Here is an 18132-nt window from a genome sequence, read left to right on the forward strand (position 1 = left end):
AAACGTAGGGAAACCTTTAGTTTTTCACAGCTTTTTGCTTTTCAGAACTGGGGAGGAGGGATGTGGATCTGCACTTGGTTTGGAACAGGGATCTAGCTGCCAGGAGATGAAGTTTCATAGGGCCATCTGCCCCATGGAGGGCCTGGAATGTCACTCACCAGCCTCTCCATTCCTTCCCCAGAAGAAAGGAATTTCCTGCTGCAAATCTTTCCTGCTGCCCATTTTATGCTGAAAGTAGCTCCTCCCAGTTGGTGTAAAGGGCCATCCTAACACCAGAGCCATTTCCTCTGGTCACTTATTAGGCATGGGGTTCACTTCTGCTCCAGACTGTGGGAAAAAGGCCCTGCTTTTGGCTGCAGGTCATTTGAAGAAGAAAAAGACCATGAGAGGAGGCAGCAAGGACTAGGAAACGATGTTTTGTTTTTTTTCAAAGCACCTAGCATAGTGCTGGGAAGAAAAAGAGGATGGTGGTAGTAGTAATTTTAAAAATAAGAAAAACCACTTAAGTACTACTTACTATTGATCTGAGCACTTTCCATATCGAATCTCATGTAATTTTCACAACACTCAATGGGAGCTAGGTTCTATTTACTACTCCCGTTTTGCAGAGGGGAAAACCAAGGCACAGAGAAGTAAAGCCACTGTCTCAGCACAGAGCCAGTAAGTAGCAGAGATGAGATTCAAACTTGGGCTGATTCTAGAGTTTTTGGTCTTCATGCCTATGCTATATTCCTCTCAAATGCTCATCAGATAGTAATTGAATGTTATGTGAAATACATCAAGTTTTCCATCAGTAAGAGTCTAAAAGCATTGTTTTTTCCAGGCTGCTCTTTCTCTCTTTCTGAACTTAAGTGTGTAGACTCTAACAAAAAGCAGTAATTCTGTGGCTGGTGACTGACTGTTTCTGGCATACTGGCCTTCCTTAGATCAGAAATCGGAGAAGTCATTCTGCGAGGAGGACCACGCTGCCCTAGTGAATCAGGAGAGTGAGCAGTCAGACGATGAGCTTCTGACGCTGTCCAGCCCACATGGCAATGCCAATGGTGACAAACCTCACGCAGCCAGGAAGCCCAGCAAAAAGCAGCAGGAGCCAGCTGCCCCTGCACCCCCTGAGGATGTGGATCTTCTGGGTCTAGAAGGGTCTGCAGTGAGTAAGAACTTCTCTTCGCCGGCAGCTCCTCCCTCCAATTCCGAACTTCTGAGTGACCTGTTCGGGGGCGGAGGTGCAGCCGGTCCCGTCCAGTCTGGACAGTCAGGGGTGGACGACGTGTTTCACCCGAGTGGACCTACATCCACCCAGTCCACACCACGCCGATCTGCCACCTCCACCTCTGCATCTCCAACACTGAGAGTAGGAGAAGGTAATTGTTTCCATATTGTGGTGTACTTCTCAGTGTTGAATTATAACTTTTGGGTCAAGCAGGTGGAATCGAACTTTCCTCATAATCTAGCCTTTTCTGATCTCCCTAAAAGTCTGCAGAAGGTCTGTATCTTCATGTCAGTGGGAACCACAAGAGGAAGTAGAAATACTGTCCATTTTGGTAGGACAGTCTAAGAAAGAATATTTGAGTTTATCACCCTTACTTTTTTTTTAAGGCTTCAATCCCTCAGCTGCTTATTTATTTCTTCTTGGAGGTGTAGATTGATGAATTGTTATTAACAATAACAGCAACTATTTGTGGGGTACTCACTATTTGCCAAACATGGAATTTAACACCAGCCATGAATTCAGTCTTTATAAAAACACAGTAAATAAGGTGCTATTGTTATCTGCATTTTCTAGTTGAGGAAACAGAGGCTTAGAGTCAAATTAGTAATGTACTTTTATATAGCGAGTCCCTGGGCCCAAAACTAGGTCATTTGACTCCTGAGCTTTCCCTCAGTTTTCCTGTAATGGCTTCTTGAAACTGTAGTTTTCTGAATACGTTTTTGCTGTAAAGAGAAGCACTTAATTAATTTAAGATATATTTAAGGGACCCCTGCCAGCAGCACAGCTGATGGAGTGGAGCAGTTGGTGCCAGATAAAGAGTTTGAGCCCCATGAGGCTCAGTCAGCTTCACTCCGCTCATTGCCACCGACTCAATCCTTCTTGTGGCTGGCCATCCACATTTTTTTGACGTTTGCAGGCAGACTCTTTAACATCTGAGCCACCAGGGAAGCCTAATTTAACATAGGTTGGTATTAAAAGTGTCCCAAGTAATAGTGAGAAGATTTTAGCATTCTCTACTGGTGGACATCAAAGTTAGGTGTCTGCTTGCAGGTATTCTATAAATCTCAGTATTCTCATTTTATAGAAGGGATAAAGTTTGGTTAGTATTAAATGAGCTAAATGACACACATCATGTAATAGAGTGCCTGATGTATAGTTGATTCATTGCTGCTATGTAAGGCTAATCTACTGCCCGGCAGACATTAGGAGAGCACTATGCCAATGAAGTTGTAGCTGAACACATATTAAATCATATCCCTCCCTGGGTTTTGAGAATGGGGTTTATTCATTAACTCGTTTGACTGTAGTTATCTATTCCTAGAATAGGTCACTCCTACTCCAGGAAGCAGTCAGCCCATTAGCTTGATGCTTACAAATTAGGAAGTGACATCTCATTATAGGGAGCTAATTCCCTTGCCCATTAATGCAAAATTAAAGTCCAGTTATATATATGCCACTCTGTCATTTTCATCACATTTATCTCACGTCTGTGAAGAATGTGACATGCCTTTGGGAAATTCCTGGAATTTGAAGTCCAAAAACTTGAACATGAGTCCAGTCTTATCATTTACTTGATATTGGGCAAGAAACTCGGCTCTCTGAACCTCAGTTTTACTGTCTATAGAATGAAAATGCTATCACTTCTGTCTGACAGCTAACAGGATCAGCTGATGTACTCTTTATGAAAGGCAACATAAACCCTAAAGAAATGATGCAATACTAAGTTACTGCATTGTTGGGCTTCCCTGATGGCTCAGTGGTTACAAATTCTCCTGCCAATGCAGGAGACATGGGTTTGATCCCTGGTCTGGGAAGATCCCACATGCCACAAAGCAACTAAGCCCGTGTGTCACAACTGTTGAGCCAGTGCTCTAGAGCCCAGGAATCGCAACTACTGAGCCCATACGCTGCAACTGTTGAAGCCCACGTGCCCTCCACAGCAAGTGCAGCCACTGTAATGAGAAGCCCAGGCACCATAACAAGAGAAAAGCCTGCACAGCAATGAAGATCCAACATACTCAAAATAAATAAATAAAATTTAAAAATACTATTATTGTGTTGTTGCTGGAAACCTCAGCTGCCACTTTGTTGTAGTTTTCTTGGTTCATTCACAAACTTTTTTGCATTTTACTACATCTGCACCTGGTTTCTAGCAAGTTGTAAGCAAGCAATGTTTTGAAAGCATTTCGTGTCATAGAACATAAGGTGTGATGAGAGCTCAGTTTTTGTCACACTCATTTTCTTTTCTTTTTAACTTTTGATGTGCCAGGACCACTAAAAACACAAAACTAAGCAAAACCTGGTCAGTGAGGTTTTCTACTGTTCACCTTAATAGCAAAGCTCCTCATGCCTGGTGTTTGTTCACTAATTCACTGAACATGATCACAGTTCATTCATTGATCATCTCTTGTGATCCAGGCCATGGTTTCACCACTTATCTATTAGTCTATAAACTTGCTTGATTTATTTCATGTTATTAAGATGTCCAAAGGCCCACAGGGCCCTTGTTTATAGAGTTTATGGATCATCCTACAGGTAAATCAGGAGTTCTCCTTTGTCCTCAAAGAAAGGGTTATTCACATGTAGTCAGAAATCCTTGGGCTTCACTGTTAACCCTGAAGGAAGTTTTAAGGATAGGATGGGCCTGTGGAGCAGCCCATGAGGCAGGTGTCATCCTGACTTTTCCAGTATTTGGCCTAGGGCCTTGTAAGAGTGACAGCTGTCCAATATTTATGGAATGAGTGAACCCATAGGACAAAGAAACACCTTTTTCCTGTTTTCTAGGTGCCACCTTTGACCCATTTGGAGCACCTTCTAAACCATCAGGTCAAGATTTGCTGGGTTCTTTTTTGAACACAGCCAGTGCTTCCAGTGACCCCTTTCTTCAGCCTACGAGGAGTCCTTCTCCTACAGTGCATGGTAAGGAAGTATTTATGCTGTGTTTAGTGGAACAGGGTTCCCTACAAGACATCAGTAGGTGTTCAGATATAAAAACATCTTGTAGGCAGGGTTTTGTTTTGGCTTTTGTTTTTGTTTTTTCTCCTTTGAATCTGCATACATTTTTTTAAATTTTATTTTTAAACTTTACAATATTGTATTAGTTTTGCCAAATATCGAAATGAATCCTCCACAGGTATACCCGCGTTCCCCATCCTGAACCCTCCTCCCTCCTCCCTCCCCTACCCTCCCTTTGGGTCGTCCCAGTGCACCAGCCCCAAGCATCCAGTACCGTGCATCAAACCTGGACTGGCGACTCGTTTCATACATGATATTATACATGTTTCAATGCTATTCTCCCAAATCTCCCCACCCTCTCCCTCTCCCACAGAGTCCATAAGACTGATCTATACATCGGTGTCTCTTTTGCTGTCTCGTACACAGGGTTATTGTTACCATCTTTCTAAATTCCATATATATGCGTTAGTATACTGTATTGGTGTTTTTCTTTCTGGCTTACTTCACTCTGTATAATAGGTTCCAGTTTCATCCACCTCATTAGAACTGATTCAAATGTATTCTTTTTAATGGCTGAGTAATACTCCATTGTGTATATGTACCATAGCTTTCTTATCCATTCATCTGCTCATGGGCATCTAGGTTGCTTCCATGTCCTGGCTATTATAAACAGTGCTGCGATGAACATTGGGGTACATGTGTCTCTTTCCCTTCTGGTTTCCTCAGTGTGTATGCCCAGCAGTGGGATTGCTGGATCATAGGGCAGTTCTATTTCCAGTTTTTTAAAGAATCTCCACACTGTTCTCCATAGTGGCTGTACTAGTTTGCACTCCCACCAACAGTGTAAGAGAGTTCCCTTTTCTCCACACCCTCTCCAGCATTTATTGCTTGTAGACTTTTGGATCGCAGCCATTCTGACTGGCATGAAATGGTACCTCATAGTGGTTTTGATTTGCATTTCTCTGATAATGAGTGATGTTGAGCATCTTTTCATGTGTTTGTTAGCCATCTGTATGTCTTCCTTGGAGAAATGTCTATTTAGTTCTTTGGCTCATTTTTTGATTGGGTCATTTATTTTTCTGGAGTTGAGCTGTAGGAGTTGCTTGTATATTTTTGAGATTAGTTGTTTGTCCGTTGCTTCATTTGCTATTATTTTCTCCCATTCTGAAGGCTGTCTTTTCACCTTGCTAATAGTTTCCTTTGTTGTCCAGAAGCTTTTAAGTTTAATTAGGTCCCATTTGTTTATTTTTGCATTTATTTCCAATATTGGCTTTTGTTTTTGAAAAGCTACATATCTCTTAAAAATTAACAATTCATATTAACATATTAAAAGTTCTGCAGTGTTTTACAGTAAAGAAGCCTGCTTAACTTTTACTCAGCTTCCCTAAAATTTAATTTGGAAATTTTTTTTGCATTAGAGCTACATGCACAAAATGCATAGGGCACCACCAGTTGTAGGACATATCTTTATTTTATGTGCTGTCACTTTCAGTTGATTGGAAGATGCCTACTAGTTGAAATCTTTGAATTATGAAAAAGTATGTGTCTTGAGTTAATAAAATGCAATATGACAAGCATTCCACAAAATTAGTATTCCACAGAGCAGTTTAGAATACAATATCCCGATATATTAAACTAGTTCTAAGATGAAGCCACTAACCACACTCGACTGTTGAGCACTTAAAATGTGCCAGTCTGATTTGAAACATACTAAGTGTAAAGTGCATACCAGAATTCAAAACTTAGTACAAAAAAGCAATGTAACATGTCATTAATATATTTATATTAGTCATTTAATATAATATTTTGAATATATTAGGTTAAATAAAATGTTATATTAATATTAATTTTGCCAGTGTCTTTTTACCTTTTTAAATGTGACTACTAGAAAAATTTTAAATTATACAAGGCCCACATTATATTTCTAAGTTAGAGACAAACTTTGTGGAAAGAATCATAATCACATTTGTTTGTAAGAGCAAAAAGGTATCACTTAGGTAGCACTGATTAAAACTGAAGGTCTTCAGTGAAGGATATATGGCTTTGAGCTGGAGAAATGAAGCTCCTTCTTGATGCTGAAGGATGCTGAACCCAAGTGGCCTAGACTTAGAGGACGATGTATTTATAGTTGAAGGCCCCCTGAGCCCCTCTGGGGAACACAGTGTAGTGATCAGCTTGACTTCATGGGAGCTATGCAAATGCAAAAGGAAACTGTGCAACACTGAGTTGAGTTGTGCAACTCTGGTCAAACTGCAATGACAGAAAATGAGGAAGCAGTCCAGGAACAAACTTTATGGGTGATTTCCTATTGCTCTTAAATCTCAAACTGTATGAAGTGGATCCACAGGACGATATGCAAGAAATTCACCTCTGACCCTTGTGCCATGCCCACTTAAAAGAATCTCTGGATTGGAAGTTGGCTACCCCAAGAGGAAAGATGCAGGGTGATAGGTTAAAGCTGTTGTTTTTGTTCACTTATTTAAAATGTAGGTTATGTCATTGCTGTCCCTGCAGTGGCTCCCTGCTTCACTCAGCATGGAAGCCAAAGTCATTGGGATGGCCTTGGTCGGCCCTCTGTGCTCGAATACCCAGGGCTGTGACCTCCTTCCCTACTTGCTCCCTCTGCTCGTTCCATTCCAGTCACATGGCTCTCCACTGTTGCACTGGCCGTCCTCTCTTCCCCAGACCATGGCATGGCTAATTCCTTCTCCTCTTTTATCTTTGCTCAGCAATCAGCTTCTCAGTGGGGTCTCCTCTGACTGCTCTATTTCACATGGAAACTTCTCCTCCTGTCTATCTTTCCCCACTAGAACATGAGTTCAGAGGCAGAGACTTTTGTTAGTTTTGTTTACAAATGCTTTCCTAGTGCCTACAAGATCTATATGATGTGTTGTATTATCTACCTGTCTTTCCATATAAAATGAATTATATTTTTTCCTATATAAATCTCTTTGATGCATACTGATAATATTAATAAGGTTATCTATTGTCCTGACTTTAATACTTTGAATTTACTGTTTTCATGTGAGTACCACCTTTTATGTCCCGTGGGTATGGATGTTCGTACTTGAGCATGGCAGTACGGACTTGGTTCTACCTTGTGAGTTGGCTAGATGTTTATCCCTCCGTTTCAGCCAGTTAGAACTCTTTTCTTTCGTGGCTGTGCTGCTGATTTTGATCTGTGTGATGCTAGTGTGTGAAAGAATGTTCCACTGTCCTTGCTGAGAAGGGAATTATTCCATTGTTAGTGGGTCAGTTGCATCCTCTTCATATATAGATGAGACTCAGGCATCAGTTTGGGAAGTCAGATTGCCCACCTCTAGTTTCTACAAGGCACTATCCATCACTTGTGAAAATCAAGAAATGTTACCTTCAAGTTCTATGAATATTTACTGAACATTTTCTCTGAAGAGAATAATTATTTAGGGCTTAATCTGAGAAGAAAAACTGAACAAGTAACCATAATAAAAAGCTAAGTAGAAGTTTAAAATACTGGGTATTATCTTTTCATTTGTTTATTCCTTTCTCTCCAGCAGATTTTAAATTTCTGGAGGATAGGCACTTGTCCTTTAGCTCTCTGTTCCCTGATGGTGCCTTGTGTGTGGTAGGTTTGTGGGTTTGATTAGTAATACAGTTGAAGTACTAATTCCTAGTTCTGCATCCTAGTTGGGTGTAAGACTAAGGTCAGAGTTTAAAGGAAGTCAAACAGAAAAAGTTAGCAAAATTATCTAGTTTCCACCTCAGTTTTCATGGATTACTGTGGAAAAAGAGAAGGGAAAACTGAAAGAAAAGAACTGTTATTTCTGATAATGGAATATTCTATTTAATTCAGTGATGGGAAGGTACAGTGTCTTGGTTCGTACTAAGGAAATAAAACAGGTAAATATAAGGCTTGATAAGGATGGCTTGGTGCCTTGATGAACCTTTTGGTGGTGATATGTGTACTGTGTCTTAAATCCTACTTGCAGTGTTATTTTAGTATTTGCTTTGTATTCTTTGATTTAATGAACAGAACCTAGAAGAGTCTTAGAAAGAAGTTCTTTCTTATGGCATCCAGTTTCTTATTTGCATTCTACAGATGCAGAAAAAGTTTACTCTACCAATGTGTACTCTAATAGACCTGATTATATTTAACTGAACATTTCTTTTAAATTCTCCACTTGAAACTTTGAGAAGGGTCAGTCAGTTCAGTCGCTCAGTTGTGTATGACTCTTTCTTACCCCATGGACTGCAGCATGCCAGGCTTCCCTGTCTTTCACTAACTCCTGGAGCTTGCTCAAATACATGTCCATTGAGTCGGTGATGCCATCCAACCATCTCATCCTTTGTTGTTGCCTTCTCTGCCTGCCTTCAACCTTTCCCAGCATCAGGGTCTTTTCCAATAAGTCAGATTTTTGCATCAGGTGGCCAAAGTTTTGGAGTTTCAGCTTCAGCATTAGTCCTTCCAATGAATATTCAGGACTGATTTCCTTTAGTATGGACTGGTTGGGTCTCCTTGCAGTCCAAGGGATTCTCAAGAGTCTTCTCCAACACCACAGTTCAAAAGCATCAATTCTTTGCACTCAGCTTTCTTTACAGTCCAACTCTCACATCCATACATGACCACTGGAAAAATCATAGCTTTGACTAGATGGACCTTTGTTGGTGAGGTAATGTCTCTCCTTTTTAATATGCTGTCTAGGTTGGTCATATCTTTTTCTCCAAGGAGTAAGAATCTTTTAATTTCATGGCTGCGGTCACTATCTGCAGTGATTTTGGAGCCCAAGAAGGTAAAGTCTGTCACTGATTCCACTGTTTCCCCATCTATTTGCCATGAAGTGATGAGACCAGATGCTATGATTTTAGTTTTTTGAATGTTGAGTTTTGAGCCAGCTTTTTCACTCTCCTCTTTCAGTTTATCGCATTCTGCCATAAGAGTGGTGTCATCTGCATATCTGAGGTTATTGATATTTTTCCTGGCAATCTTGATTCTAGCTTGTGCTTCGTCCAGCCCAGCATTTCTCATGATGTGCTCTGCATATAAGTTAAAGAAGCAGGGTGAAAACATACAGCCTTGATGTACTCTTTTCCCAATTTTGAACCAGTCTGTCTGTCGTTCCATGTCCAGTTCTAACTGTTGCTTCTTGACCTTCATGCAGATTTCTCAGGAGACAGGTAAGGTGATCTGGTATTCCCATCTGTTTGAGAATTTTCCACAGTTTTTTGTGAGCCACACAGTCAAAGATTTTGGCGTAGTCAATAAAGCAGAAGTAGATGTTTTTCTGGAACTCTCTTGCTTTTTCGATGATCTAATGGATGTGGGCAGTTTTATCTCTGGTTCCTCTGCCTAAATGCAGCTTGAACATCTGGAAATTCACAGTTCACATACTGTTGAAACCTGGCTTGGAGAATTTTGAGCATAACTTTGCTAGCGTGTGAGATGAGTGCAATTGTGCAATAGTTTGAAAATTCTTTGACATTGCCTTTCTTTGGGATTGGAATGAAAACTGACCTTTTCCAGTCCTGTGGCCACTGCTGAATTTTCCAAACTTGCTGGCATATTGAGTGCAGTACTTTCACAGCATCATCTTTTAGGATTTGAAATAGCTCAACTGGAATTTTATCACCTCCACTAGCTTTGTTCATAGAGATATTTCCTAAGGCCCACCTGACTTCACATTCCAGGATGTCTGGCTCTAGGTGGGTGATCACACCATCATGGTTATCTGGGTCATGAAGATCTTTTTTGTATAGTTCTTCTGTGTATTCTTGTCATCTCTTCTTAGTATCTTCTGCTTCTGTTAGGTCCATACCATTTTCTGTCCTTTATTGAGCCCATCTTTGCATGAAATGTCCCCTTGGTATCTCTAATTTTCTTGAAGAGACTCTAGTCTTTCCCATTATATTGTTCCCCTCTATTTCTTTGCGTTGATCACTGGATGGCTTTCTTATCTCTCCTTGCTGTTCTTTGGAACTCTGCATTCAAATGGGTATATCTTTCTTTTTCTCCTTTGCCTTTCACTTCTCTTCTTTTCTCAGCTAGCTGTTTGTAATGCCTTCTAAGACAACCATTTTGCCTTTTTGCATTTCTTTTTCTTGGGAATAGTCTAGATCACTGCCTCCTGTACAGCGTCATGAACCTCCGTCCATAGTTCTAGCACTCTATCAGATGTAATCCCTTGACCTCCCTTGAGAGGGGTCAGAATGATCTATTTTGAAGCTGTAGTGAGTTTGTTGTTTTAGTGACAGTAGATCCCTGACAGCAGCATGGTGGGTGGATGGTATCTAGTCAGTTCCTAGTAAGTGTTCTGATTGACTCATATTCTCTGTTAATGTCCCAGCAGAGGAGACAAAAACAAAAAAAATTTAATTTTTATTCATTTTTTAATGCAAAATACATTTCCTATTGGGGTACAACAATGTTGCGATAATTTCAGGTGAACAGTGAAGGGACTCAGCCACACATATACATGGATCCATTCTCCCCCAAATGATAAAACAACATTTTTGTTCTAAGTTGCTCATGCAGTTTATGCCAGCTTAAGGCAAATTGAGTTTGAGTTTCGTTTCACCTTTTTTCTATTGCCTACTGACTTTGTGTTAAGGGTAGAGGTGGGACCCATGCAGATGGATAAGATAATTCTTGCTTTCACAGCGTACTCGAGACAGATATATGCACAGTTACAATTCAGAGTGTACCTTTGGAGGTAAAATAAAGGCGAACAAGGAAGTAACAGAGACAAACAGTATATGGCTTCCACCAGTGCTCATATAAGTAAGTACAGATGAAGGCAGAAAATACCAATGTTGCAGAATGTGGAGAGAGCTCAGAGGGAGAGTAGAATCACGTGAGACATGGGCATATCATGAGAGGGAGAGCATTTTCTTTTGTGAACTCAGAAAAGTGGATTCTGAGCTATTTTGTCCTGATTCTTTTTCTTCTCCTCGTTTGCAGCTTCTAGTACCCCTGCTGTGAACATTCAGCCGGATGTTTCAGGAGCCTGGGACTGGCATACCAAACCAGGTAAAGATCAGCAGATGAATTTTGTGCCACATAATTGGTCACTGGAGCATAATCCTTCACCCAAGGTGAAGTGAGTACTTGCAGAGTGCTAGCCCCATTTATGGAAGTTCCTAAAGGTTCCCAATCTGAGAAAGCTTTTCACATTGCCCTTGATGACATGGTAATGCTGCATGTCTTATGATAATTTCTCTAAGTCTCAATTTGCTAAATGTTTGCCGTGACAATAGAGTTAGACAGATCTGGGTATACATCTAACTCAACCATTTAGAAGCTCTTGAATTTTTTTTTACCAGTCTGAACTTCAGTTTTCTTATCTGTAAAATGGAATTCACAATTCTTATCACACACAGTTTAAGTGAAATTACTTACATGAAATTTTCTGGCGTAGAGTAGGTGTTGCATAATCTGAATGGTTTTCTCTCTTACAGAGAACTTGTTTTAGATCTGAATTTGTCTATAGTAGATAAATTCTCTTTCTTATGGCTAGTATTGTATTTTTTGAGAGCCATCTTGTGTGATTATCTTTCTGACACTGTGCAAGTTACACACACACACACACATACACACACACACACACACAATGTCTGTCACAGCACCTTTCTAAAGCAGTTGCTGTTTCCTTATGTAACCAATGAGAAAATATCGACACTCAGAAAAGTTAAGCAACGTGTCAAAGGTCACTCAGCTAGGAAGTGGCAGAACCAGAATTCAACTCTGACTCCTCTCATAGGAAATCCCATAGGAAAGAATGGAGTCAGGTGACATGAGGTAAGCACCAGATGTAATGGTTTAGAGGAGTGGCTGCTACTGCTAAGTCACTTCAGTTGTGTCTGACTCTGTGCGACCCATAGACGGCAGCCCACCAGGCTCCCCCATCCCTGGGATTCTCCTGGCAAGAACACTGGAGTGGGTTGCCATTTCCTTCTCCAATGCATGAAAGTGAAAAGTGAAAGTGAAGTCGCTCAGTTGTGTCCGACTGTTAGCGACCCCATGGACTGCAGCCTACCAGGCTCCTCCGTCCATGGGGTTTTCCAGGCAAGAGTACTGGAGTGGGGTGCCATTGCTTGGTAATGACTTATACCTTTTCTGTTCCCTGTCCTTGCTCCAGGTCACTACTCCCTTAAATTAGGGAAATGGGGTCTAGCTACTTCTAACATATTTGCAAACCTTGTCCTAATTTGCCCTTAGAGATGAGGTGAGCAGTAGCTCTAGATTTCTGAACTTCAGAATTCAGCCTCAGACAACTAATTCATTTGCAATGACCTTCTTATTTTTTTCAGGAGGTTTTGGAATGGGAAGCAAATCAGCTGCCACCAGCCCAACAGGCTCCTCGCATGGTACTCCCACCCATCAAAACAAACCCCAGACTCTGGACCCTTTTGCTGACCTTGGGACATTAGGTATACACATAACAAATGAAGATACATACTTATTTTTGGCTACAAAGCCTCAAATCTAAATCTTTGGGGTTAAAAATAAGCTGTAGTGTTTACCTGGGGTCTAAAATAATCTGTATTTTTAAGCTATATTCTAAAACCTAAAGCTGTCTTTTTAGAAAAGGAAACAGGCTTCAAATACTGGGTTGGAGCTAACCCCTATTAATGCATTTCTCCAATCCCTGAGTTTGGAGTAGTAGTGTAAATAAAGTTAGAACTTCTGGGAGCATCTGAAAATAGAGTTTGCACCGAAAGTAGTGACTATGTAGGGAAACAGTGAGAGACAAGGGTGGTCAAATAGAGCTGTGCCACGAGGGGCTCGCTGTGTGCAGGTCTTATTCTGAAGTTGCCAGTGAGGTCCTCACACTGTGCCTCTCTTCTCTCCATGGGCCACAGTCCTCTCTGGTCGGTTTTTAATCTTCCATACAGAAAATAGACCCTCTGGAGAGTATTTCTAAAGAGTTTTTTCATCAGATGTTAATTATTATTATTATTATAGGATAAGTGTTTTATCCAACCAGTCCATTCTGAAGGAGATCAGCCCTGGGATTTCTTTGGAAGGAATGATGCTAAAGCTGAAACTCCAGTACTTTGGCCACCTCATGCGAAGAGTTGACTCACTGGAAAAGACTCTGATGCTGGGAGGGATTGGGGGCAGGAGGAAAAGGGGACGACAGAGGATGAGATGGCTGGATGGCATCACTGACTCGATGGACGTGGGTTTGAGTGAACTCAGGGAGTTGATGATGGACAGGGAGGCCTGGCGTGCTGCGATTCATGGGGTCGCAAAGAGTCGGACACGACTGCAATAATCAATGTCCACGGAAGCTGGTGTTTCCAAAACTACTCGCTCATAAAACACTTAATTGAAGTTCACTGAACCCAGTGTTTCCAAAATTACTTGCTCATAAAACACTTCAGTTCAGTTCAGTTCAGTCACTCAGTCGTGTCCAACTGTTTGTGACCCCATGAATCGCAGCACACCAGGCCTCCCTGCATCGGTGCTCGTGGTGATGCTCCCTAGAGAGGGGTACAGTGTGCAGGGTTCTGTTTTACCAAGAAATCTCTCTTCAAGGCGTAGTTGATTGGACTAGTGTGTTTTGAAACTTTTTCCCTTCTCCTTTTCTATCCTCTCCCGTGAAGTGCAGAGTTGTTAAATAAGGATGAGGTAGCTCTGACACAAAGGTTTAAATAAGCCAACTTGATATTTTAGTTTCCCCAAAAGGCCTCCGGAAGCATTTAGAGCTGAATTATCTGCAGGGAATGAGAACATGCTACCGTTTTATTTTTCTTAGTAGTTATGTTAGAATCTTGACCTTTCCTTTTATATAATTTAGATCTTCTTTCCTTTTAAGAATTTCTCAAATTATTTTCCCTTTTTTTGTATCTTAAAGTTCAAATTTTAGAATAATAACATTCTATAAAACAGGTAAAGTTTTATTTCAAGTAAAATCTTTTCAGTGTTCATTTTTTACGCATTTATTCATCCCACAATTAATTATTAAGTGCCTTCTGTGTTCTAACATTGTTTTAGTGAAAACCAACCAGCCAAACTAACAAAACCAAAACAAAATTCCTTCTTCTTAAAGTTGATATTCTAGAAGGGGAAATAAACATTAAATGAATAAATATACAATATAATGTCAACCAATAAAAGCAATTAATGTTTAGCTGGACATTTTACTCTGTACCAGGGTCTATTTTAAGTGCATTACATATATCATTTCACTTAATCTTCCCAATATTTATTGAAGTAGAAACTATTATAATCCTCATTTTACAGATGAAGAAACGGACACGGAAGTTTCAGGAACACGCCCAAATCACAGGGTTTCAGCACCATGAACTCTAGGTCTGTGGCTTGCACTATGACCCCATGAGGAGTCCTGTGAAAAAAATCAGGCAGAAAGTGATGGCGCGTGGGGGATGGGCCAGGGTGTTATTTTAAATATCAAGTGGTTAGGGAAGGGCCTTACTGAATAGGTGACCTTTATAAGAAGTTCTTTTAAAAAATTCAGCGTCATGTCTTGCATCTAGTTGTCATGTCCTTTTAGACGCCTTTAACCTGGAATCATTCCTCAACCTTTCATGACATTGATATTTGAAGGGTACAGGCCAGTTGCCAAAGTCTTGATTTGTTAACTTTGATCACTTGGTTAAGGTGATGTCTGCCAGGTTTGCTTCACCATGAAGTTACCATTTTTCCCTTCAGTAATTAATGAGTAATCTGGAGAGAGAATTTGAGATTATCCAATTCTCCATCTGACCTTTACCTGCTGGTTTTAGCATTCATTGGTGATTCTTGCCTAAAGCAGTTATTGCCATGATATCTGCAAAACTGTGCTTTTCTGATTCCCTTCTTCTTTCTGTATATATTAATTGGCATTTCATTCTAAGGAAGAATCTCCTGTCTCTCCCTCTCCCATCCCCTTCCTTCCTTTCTGACTCCCTCCATCTCTCACATCATAATGGACTAATGGATTCTTTTTTGACTCGGTTGGTTATCATCTATTACTGTTATTATTTAATGTTCACATGGTCCCACATTTGATTTGTGAAAGCTCCTTTCTTCTGACTTCTATATCATTTTCACTTGATTCCATCATTTTCGAGAACTTTCTTTATGGCACACGGTTTCCTAGGCTTCTCTTGAACTTTTTACATGCCTGTCCTATAATCAGGCATTTCTGAGAAATCTCATTCCTTTTTGTGGGGAATGGTATTTAGAAACCAAAATCTCTGCTATAAGTATGTCTTTTTTGCTCTGGGGTGGGTGTCACTGCTCTGCCTTCCAGGAGATGGAGATAGGTGATCAGTGGATATTAACACATAATTTAATCCCATCCACTGCCACAGGGTCTTCCTTACCTTCCCCTGTTCCACATCTGTATCTTGCATTTCCTTGGATCTCAACAACATTAATAGACAACAAAAATAGTTTTAGAATAGCTGCATCTTTATTACTACAACAACATACCTATTCAAAGGAGTTCAAGAGTAGTGGTTATTTTTGTTTGTTTTTTTTTTTGCCACGCCTCATAGCTTGCGGGACTTTTCCCAACCAGGGATTGAATCCAGGCCACCACAGTGAAAGCCCATGAATCCTAACCACTAGGCACCAGGGAAATTCAAAAATATTTTTTCGAAGAGTTACTTATTTTTGAAATGCAATAATTCTTAAAAACTGCTGGGGAAACTAGTTTCCTTTTGCCTCATTTTCGAGTCACATAATTTAGGAAAGGTAAGTGATTTTCCTGAAACTGTACAGCAAATGAGTATATAAGCAAGGGCTACTTACACACTAAAATTTTTGACTCCTAGGCAATTGCTTTAGAGTAAAAATTAAACTTCTAAGTTATATAGCTGCAATTAAAAAAAGATAGCATGCTTCTCCTTTAGGTATTTTCACATTGAACAATTCTGATACAAACACCATAGTTTTTCCCATAGATTCCGATTTAATTAGTTTGGTTGTGGCTTGGGTATAGAGAATTTTTAAAGCTCCCCAAGTGAGTCTAACGCACAGCCAAGTTTGACAACTGCTGCTTTTGCTTTTAATGAGAATAGCTGTGGCTCTGGGTTTAGCTACTACTCTATATTTCTGTCAGTTCTCTGCTTCAGTGGCTTTAAAAATTAGAATTGCTAACCAGTCTAAAAAATATTTAGGAAAGAATTCTGAAAGGGTAACATCAGAAAGCCCTGCAATGTTGATGAGCAGCTTGAGATCAGAGGCAGCATCTGCCATTTCACCACTGTATCTGCAGCCTCATGTGGAGAAGACGCTCAATAGTGTATTATAAATGAACAAATAAATGGCAAAGCGGTGGGAACATGGAAGAACTTTTTAAGTTTTTGAGGTCTTTCTGTAGTTACTGACTTTTTAAATAATAAACGTAATATATTCAGAAAGAAGATTGTAAGCATCCTTAAAATAAAAGATGAAATTCCAGTGTGGAATGTCTACCCAACCTCAGGTATGTTGAGGTGCTGTTGGCAGAGGGGCCCAGAGGCTCACAGAGAAGGGCTTCATAACAGGGGCGATGCCAGCCTATAGTGCGTAACAGTGCCATTCCCTTTTTCTATTACCAAGTATTTATTGAGCCTTTATGGTGGATGGGTACATGCTGGGAATATGAATTTGCATTATTTTAAAATGGTGCCTCTTATTTGCTTAGTTCAGGAATTGTGAAGAGCTTTCACATAGTCATTGTGCCTTTATGTTTTTTCTGCGATGTAGACATAGTTCTGATTTTACAGGTGATAACACTGAGGTCAAGGAGATAAGTTTTTCACTGAACTTCAGAAGAGCGAGGATTCTCTGTAGACTGTTTTTGGCTATATTCCTGGGGCACTGTATCTGGTACCTAGTTGTTGTTGTTTAGTTACTAAGTTGTGTCTGACTCTTTGCGACCTCAGGGACCGCAGCATGCCAGGCTCTTCTGTCTTTCACTGTCTCCCAGAGTTTGCTCAAACTCATGTCCATTGAGACAATGATGCCATCCAACCATCTCACCCTCTGTCATCCCCTTCCCTCCTGCCCTCAATCTTTCCCAGCATCTGGGTCTTTTCCAGTGAATTGGCTCTTTGCATCAGGTACCCAAAGTGTTGAAGCTTCAGTTTCAGCATCCATCTTTCCAATGAATATTCAGGGTTGATTTCTTTTAGGATTGACTGGTTTCATCTCCTTGCAGTCCAAGAGACTCTTAAGAGCCTTCTCCAGCACCACAGTTCAAAAGCATCAATTCTTTGGCACTCAGCCTTCCTTATAGTTCAGCTGTCACATATGTACATGACTACTGGAAAAAAACATAGCTTTGACTATATGGACCTTTGTTGGCAAACTGATGTCCTTGCTTTTTTAATATACTATCTAGGTTTGTCATAGCTGTTCTTCCAAGGAGCAAGTGTCTTTTAATTTCTTTATAATTTCTTAGCTGTACTCATCATCCTCAGTGATTTTGGAGCCTAAGAAAATCTTTTTATTTTCTGGTACTTGGTAATGCTCAACAAATACTGATGAATGAATATATGAATGAATGAATAAATAAACGAATGTAAGAATGAATGCATGAATGTGTGATGGAGCAGAGACAGATTGGTTCCAAGTCTGCTGGTCATAACACAGCATTCCCAGTGGGAGTGGGACGAGGAACCCACATCAGACCAGAGGAACAATACCGATAGAAAGAAGAGACAGTAAGTGAGGGATGACTCACTTACTCAGAGATTTGTAGTAAAAGACTCAGAGATTTGGGGAGGAATTTGAGATTATGGATGCAGGAAATGAACATGACATGTGGAGATGGGAAGTTCATAGTCAAGTCCCAGCTCCATGAACTAGATGTGTGACCATAAGCCTGTAAGTATACCAAGTATACCTCCTTTATTTCCTTATCTTTAAAGTGGGGCCAGACTGTGGAAAATGGTATGGACATTTTTCAAAAAACTGAAAATAGAACTAACTTATGACCTAGCAATTCCACTCTTGGGTATACATCTGGAAAAAAAACCCACTAATTTGAAAAGAT

At 40.3% G+C, this 18132-nt stretch overlaps 1 protein-coding gene across 4 annotated transcripts in view; it reads left to right on the forward strand.

Annotated features, from left to right (window-relative positions):
* The window catches only part of DNAJC6 (DnaJ heat shock protein family (Hsp40) member C6), a 179958-nt gene that overhangs the window by 151268 nt on the left and 10558 nt on the right, over positions 1 to 18132 (forward strand). For all 4 annotated transcript variants that reach the window (XM_086390402.1, XM_086390404.1, XM_086390400.1 and 1 more), the window contains exons 12-15: positions 927 to 1361; positions 3995 to 4129; positions 11100 to 11168; positions 12449 to 12568. In XM_086390402.1, coding sequence (XP_086246528.1) covers positions 927 to 1361; positions 3995 to 4129; positions 11100 to 11168; positions 12449 to 12568 — 759 coding nt within the window. The remainder of the gene's footprint in view (positions 1 to 926; positions 1362 to 3994; positions 4130 to 11099; positions 11169 to 12448; positions 12569 to 18132) is intronic.

Source organism: Bos grunniens, chromosome 3, assembly GCF_055505025.1.
Source record: "Bos grunniens cultivar Pamir isolate PY7600 chromosome 3, Bosgru_T2T1.0, whole genome shotgun sequence".
Classification (NCBI taxonomy): Eukaryota; Metazoa; Chordata; class Mammalia; order Artiodactyla; family Bovidae; genus Bos; species Bos grunniens.